Source organism: Orycteropus afer, unplaced genomic scaffold (genome assembly GCF_000298275.1).
Source record: "Orycteropus afer afer isolate SDZICR_OR568_19922 unplaced genomic scaffold, OryAfe1.0 scaffold00042, whole genome shotgun sequence".
NCBI lineage: Eukaryota > Metazoa > Chordata > Mammalia > Tubulidentata > Orycteropodidae > Orycteropus > Orycteropus afer.
In genome coordinates, this window is record NW_006921629.1 from 8,516,178 (window position 1) to 8,523,268 (window position 7,091).

General features: G+C 40.5%; 1 protein-coding gene across 1 annotated transcript in view; it reads right to left on the bottom strand.

Annotated features, from left to right (window-relative positions):
* Positions 1-6,845, bottom strand: part of TMIGD1 (transmembrane and immunoglobulin domain containing 1) — a 24,082-nt gene extending 17,237 nt beyond the window's left edge. The window contains exons 1-2 of the mRNA XM_007937418.1: positions 6,764-6,845; positions 2,197-2,475 (exon numbers count right to left, since the gene is read on the bottom strand). Of these exons, the coding sequence (XP_007935609.1) occupies positions 2,197-2,475; positions 6,764-6,845 (361 nt within the window). The remainder of the gene's footprint in view (positions 1-2,196; positions 2,476-6,763) is intronic.
* Positions 6,846-7,091: the final 246 nt, after the last annotated feature.

Here is a 7,091-nt window from a genome sequence, read left to right on the forward strand (position 1 = left end):
TGGGCTCAAGTATAGCAGGGATTGTGGGGCTGGCGTGGGATCGGGCAGTGTTTCATTCTGCTGTGCATGGGGTCGCTATGAGTCGGAAATGACTCGACAGCACTTGATAACAACAACAACATAGGGTCGCTGTGAGTCAGAATCGACTAGACAGCAGCGGGTTTTTATTTTATTTATTTATCTTTTTCCTGGTGAAATGAGTTCCTTTATGTGAACCTTAAGTCTTTGGAAAAGCAGCTTGGGAAATTTTCCTTCTAAATCCTGAGGAGTTACCTTTGCCCTAGTTTCTAGGCTAACCTATTTGTTACTTTTGTCCAGATTGATTAACAATTCTTGGGGTAAGTTGTAACCTTGATTTTTTAAAATCTGGCCCTGGGTTGCAACCTACCCTGTGATTGATAATACACTTTGCAGGGATTGTCAATACACTCATGCAGATGAAGTGCCTATGGAATATGCAAATGAAGTATCTGTGGCCACTGGGGATTGGTAAGTTTGTGGTCTCCTATGGGGAAGGGCCATTCCTTGAAACTAATAAGGAGCTATTGTGTATATATATATATATATATATATATATACAGCCAGCCTCTCAGAGATTTTTTACAGATGGAAAGAAGCAAGAAAGGACAAAGAAAAAACAGAGAAAGAGAGAGAGAGAGGAGGCTAGGGACCTCTTAAAAGAGTTGTAACACAAGTCCAGGGCCAAGAGAAGCCTGTCCTCAGAGGGCTGAGGGAAGTGAAGCCTGTCCACAGGGGGTCAAGAGGAGGCCTGCAGGCCAGGAGTTGTTGAGGGAGCTTTCCTGCACTGAACGGAGGGAGACTGTGGCTAAAAGCTTTCTGATCTAGATCTTGGATGTGGCTTGTGATGTTGATTCCGAGTTATACCCTGGTCCTTATTAAACCACTTAAATGTAAGTACAGTTTGTGAGTTCTGTGAGACTTTACAGCAAATTTCTGAACCCAAATTGTGGAGGGAAAAGCGCTGAGGGGAGGGAGAGTGGCCAGTGTCAGAGATGGAGTGGAACAGCAGCTTGGAGAATGTGGCATCCTGGGATATATTTGCCTTCTGCCTCATAGGAATTGGCTTTGGGCTGATTCTTGTATTTGAAGTTACTCATACAAACCCCAACCCACATAATTCCACCAGAATGCTACCAATACATGGCATACAACCACTGGGTAGTTGTTCCTTTTTGTTGGTTTTAAGATGATGTTAAAAGATACTCAGTGACGGTGTTTCTAAGTAGAACACAAAAGCTAGAAACCACAAAGAAAAAGGTTGGTAATTTTAAAGACATAAATACTTAAAACTTCAATAGGGCAAAAAAAAAAAAAAAAAAAAATCTATAAACAGTGTTAAGCGTAAATGGGGGAAAATATTTATAATCCAAATGACAAAGGACTAATTTCCTTAATTTACAAAACCCTTTTACAAACTGAAGGACCAAACTGGCTACTCTAAACTTGGCTAAGACACCCTGAAACCTCAAAGATAAACCCCACACTCTCCCCTGCCTTGAGAAACATTAGAAATAAATTCCACCTGCAGACCCCCCCCCCACACACACACCCTTGTCAAAAACAAACCCCCTTCCTGGAAACTGCAATTCTTGCAAAACCCCTTGTGCAACAGAGGTCCCTATAAAAGGGGCAACACTTCCCCCAGGCATGGCTCTACCCTACAATTGGCATTTCTACGTTGGGTCTAGAGTCGATCCTCATGGGCTTTTCTTTAATAAAGCCTGCTCTGATCTATTGAGGTCAAGGCTGTTTTTCCTCCACTTACTTTCACTTTAACTTCTGAACTTCCTCACTTTCCCAACACAAATCAATGAGAAAAAGGCAAATAAACCAATAGAAAAATGTGTAAATGACATGAGCAGGCATTTCGTAGAAAAGAAACTTAAATAACCAATAACTTTGTGAAAAGGTGATCACCTTCACTCTTAATTTAAAAAAATGAAAATAAAATTTCAAATCAGGGTGGTGAATTCTTAGAGTCTGAGGATATTCAGTGCTTGTGAGTGTATGGGGAAAGAGGCTCTCTCCTGCTTTGTGGAGGGAGTGTAAAGTGGGTGATTTGGCAACATCAAGCAAATGATAAAACACACATACTCCTTGGACCTAGATTTCAGCTACCACTTAACGTGGTACACATAGCACAGACTGGTTAGCAGTTTCTTTCCCCTCACTCACAAGTGACATTCAGCATCACTGAGATGGACACCGACTGATCCCTCTGTAGCTTGCAGGTAAAGGTGACTCCGTTGTCATTTTCACTTATGGGAGAGACGCAGATGGAGCTGGAGTTGATTTTGTTTCCAGATTTCAAATCCACTCTTCCACCTTCTCGGTACCAGAGAAGTTCTTCCTCTCTGGTGTGATTTTGAACAGCACATTTCAGAGACACTTGGAGCTCAGGCTGAGTGTTGAGGATATAGTCCTCAGTTTCACCATTCACAGTTAAAACAGAGCCTAGGGGTGAAGAAAGGAACTATCAAATGTTCAGAGTAAACAACCTAAACATCTGATCAATTAGTTAAACATTGATACAATGAGATACTTTGAAACAATTAAAATTTAAAAAAAATTTAAGAATAGTCATATTAATCTATATAATTTTACAAGGAAAAAGGTCTGTAATGTGTTATTAACTAAGAAATGAAAATGGTTAAAATAGTGGCCACCAAACTTTGTTGTTGTTGTTGTGGAATCACATGTGGATGTTAAAAAAAGAATACTGAGGGCCTGGCTCCCCCCTCCCCCAGATAATCTGACTTCATTGATATGAGTTCAACCTGGAAATCAGATTTTTAAAAAAGTGATTCTAACATACAGTGAAAATTGAGAATAATTTGGTCAGAAAATCATGGAAGGAAGATGTGGCAATCTGCTTCTGTAAAGATTTACAACCTCAGGGCAGTTCTGCTCTCTCCTATAGGATCACTATGAATTGGAATCAACTCCATGGTAGTGGGGGGGAGAAAACAGCTCTAGAGAACAGTCCCATTTGTGTGTGTGTGTGTGTATGTGTGTGCTGGGGGGAAAAAATATATATATATATTAAGTGAAACCAAAACCAAAACCCATTGCTGTTGAGTCATTTCCAACTCATGATGATCCCATATGTTAGAGCAGAACTGCTCCATAGCGTTTTCTTGGCTATGATAGTTGTTGTTGTTGTTATGTGCCATCGAGTCAGACCCAACTCATAGCGACCCCTCCTTGCGTTTCTGAGGCAGTAGCACTACGGAAGTAGATTGCCCATCTTCCTTCCGAGGAGTGGCTGGTGAGTTTGAACCGCCAGCCTTCTGGTTAGCAGTCAAGTGCCTTTTCCAAGCCTTTAGTCTACCATACCGCTGGGCGGGTTCGAACTGCCAACCTTTAGGTTAGTAGTCAAGCTCAAATCATTTGTACCACCTAAGGTTCTTATATAGAGTTCTAGTGGCATGGTGAGTAAGGCATTTGGCTGCTACCCAGAAGGTCGAAGATTCAAACCCACTGGTTGCTCCGTGGGAGGAAGATGAGGCAGTCTGATTCTGTAAAGATTTACAGCCTTGGAAACGCAACGGGGGACTATAAGTCAGAATCGACTTGATGGATGTGAGTTTGGTTTTTTTTGGAAAGTCCTTATATATTGAATAGGACTGATAAAAAATAGAGAAGAGAGTGAAGAAATAATTAGACTTACAATGATTACTTCAAGGAATTGGAAGTAGGAAATTAAGGGGGAGGATTGGGGAAATAAAAAGGAAAAAGACTACAGCAAAATGGAAAAATATTTAAGGCATAGTATTTAGTGAAAAGACGCTCTGTTGGCACAGTGGCTAAAGCATTTGGCTGCTAACCATAAGGCTGGTGGTTCAAAACCAACAGCCACTTTACAGGGGAAAGATGAGACATTCAGCTTCTGTAAAGATTTATAGCTTTGGAAACTCCATGGAGTAGTTCTATAGGGTCACTGAAATCAACTCCATGGCAGTGAGTTTGGTTTGGTTTATTAAATGAAAACGCAGAATCATATTACATCTATAATAATTACTATACATATATCACAATTGAATATGCATAGAAGCAGTAACATTTGGAAATACTTTTTTGATTAGATGATGGGATTATGGACAAACTGGATCTTGAATTTCTGATGTTTTAATACTGTTTTTGCAGTTTAGTAAAGTAAAAAAAAGTGTTTAAAAGGCTGTGGTTTGTGGGTGAATGAGTTGTGGGTGGTCAGGATATGTAGCAAAAACCAAAAACCAAACTCACTGCCTTGGTGTCGGATCCAACTCCTAGCAACCCCTCCTTGGGTTTCCGAGGCAGAATCACTACAGAAGTAGGTTGCCCAACCTTCCTTCCAAGGAGTGGCTGGTGGGTTTCAACTACCAGCCTTCTGGTTAGCAGTCAAATGTGTTAGGTACTAAGGCGCCGGAGCTCCCAGGATATGTAGCAGTTTTTTATTATCTGTGATTTTTTATTTACTTATTTTACTTTTTATTGTACTTTAGGTGAAAGTTTACAGAGCAAGTTAGTTTTCCATTGAATGACTTAGACACATACTGTTTCATAACATTGGTTGCAATCCCCTCAATGTAACAGCACTCTTCCTCCTTCCTCCCTGGACCCCTTGATTGCATCCGCCCTTCTTTCCTGCCCCTTCCTGCCTTCTGAGCTTTGTTTTTGGGCAAATGCTGCCCTTTTGGTCTCTAATGGTTGATTGTACTGAGAAGTACATTACTTCCTGGGGTCATTATTCACTCTATAGGCCTGTCTGTTGTTTGGCTGCAAGTTGACTCCTGGGGTGAGGTTCAGTTCTAGGCTTGCAACGTGTGTAAGGGCCACGAGGGGAACAGTCTCTATCACACCAGTAAAGTCTGATCTTTTTTAGGATTTTGAATTTTGTTCTACATTTTTTTTTCTACCTTTTTCTGTCCAGGACCTCCTATTGTGATCCTTTTCAGAGAGATGAGCAGGGTAGCCCAGCACCATCTAGTTCTTCTGGTCTCATGGCCGTGGAGGCTGGGTTCGCATGCCCCATTAGTCCTTTGAACTAAAGCTTTCCTTGAGTCTTGATTTTCTTCACTCTTCTTTGCCCCAGATGAGAAGAGACCAGTAGTTATGTCTTAAATGGCCGCTCATAAGCTTTTAAGACCCCAGTCACTACTCATCAAAGTAAGAAGTGGAACATTGTCTTTGTGGAATATGCAGGCCAATTGACCTGAGACTGTGGTCCTAAGCCCCTGAGTGCAGTGACTCTTTCCCTCAAGGTGCTTGGTTCTGGGGAAGCAATTTTTAGAACTTGACCCCTGAATCTTCTACAATATCCTTGGACATATTTGCAGTATGTATAAATACATACATAGAAATATCCTCTGCAAAACCTGTATATACTTATGGGTGTACTCCCATTTGCCTTCCCACATCTGTTCAGCTTGTGTGTCTACCTATGTATATACTCGATATGTTGTTTGTTGTTACTATTATTGCAGGATTGTGCATGGAATAGTATTTACCTTTGTTATCTTTTACTCTTGTGCACCTACCAGTGTCTTCCTTTGCCGTTGGTCACATTGGGCTGTCCTTCCCCTTATTGCATATTGCCTTTCCCGTCACCCAAGTTAATATGTTTCTCCTCTCTAGTTAGTAGTGATTTCTCTTCCCTTCCCCTCCCATCCCTGGTAACCATCATCTCTATGACTTTTTGGAAATTCATTCGTTGCCTAGTGATATACCTGAGTTACTTACCTGGCTCTAAATCAAGCAACAAAGAAAATAAATAAGAACTTTAGCTGTCATCATACACATACCCCCACACACATATAGACACCTGATTACATTTATTAATATATTGTATAAACACATAACACTTTCTTTTAGAAGACACAAATGACTGGTGAAGATAGTGGCATTGGTGGTGTGCTACTGGGTGCCATTCAATCACTTTTCAACTCATAATGACCCAAGTATCAAAATAAATCTGGAAGAATACACAGCAAAACTTTGAATAATTATCTCTGGATGACGGTATTCAAGGGAGATTTTTTACTTTTCTATCTTCTTTTGTAGGAGCTCTGGTAGTGTAGTGTCTAAGGCACTTGACTGCTAACCAGAAGGCTGGTGGTTCAAACCCACCACCCACTCCTCAGAAGGAAGATTGGGCAATCTATTTCTGTAGTGATACTGCCTCGGAAACCCAAGGAGGGGTCGCTATGAGTCGGGTCCGACTTGATGGCACATAACAACAACAATCTTCTTTTATATATTACCTAACTTATTTTATAAAATGACCGTGTATTACTTTTCAGATGGGAGGGCTGCAATTGCTTGGTGGGGATGGGGGAAAACACAGGAAGATTTTCATGTAAGTGATATATTTAAATGGCAGATTATTTTAGGTAAAATAGTTGTTGTTGTTGTTGTTATGTGCCATTGAGTCAGACCTGACTCATAGCGACCCCTCCTTGGGTTTCCTAGGCAGTATCACTATGGAAGTAGATTGCCCAACCTTCCTAGTAATGACATGCATTAAGATGGAAACAAATTCTGGCTGTGCCACTAAACAGAACAGAATACTTCACTCTTTCTTGTAATATCAGAACCCGCTATATTTTTTCATTCAATATTTTATGTTATCTGATTCCTATATTCTGAGTCATACCAATTGGACTGCCAATCCAATTTGGGTTCTGTAATGGACCCAGTACCCCTTATTCATATCTGAAAATTTTATATGCATAAAATGTGGTCAGAAAGAACATCTACTTACTCGTCATCCCACACGGCAGAAATGAAGTCAGTAAGAGAAGAAATTTGCACATTTCCATTAAGCCAATGCTTTTCCATGTCATCTTCAATGAATTCAGGTTGATTCTGCGAGGGGGGTGGGAGGAAAGTGCAGTTGGTTCAGTTCTGTACTTTGGTCTATACTTAGTTTATAAACCTTCCTCCTGTCTATTATGCCTTTTAAATCAAGTCCCAGATGAGTTGACCCAGCTATAATGATACTGCTTCTAGTTTTTAATTAAACAACCCTGTTCTGACTACTAAGTTCAAAGTACTTTTTGTATTAGGGAATTTGTTTAAGGTAAAAAGAA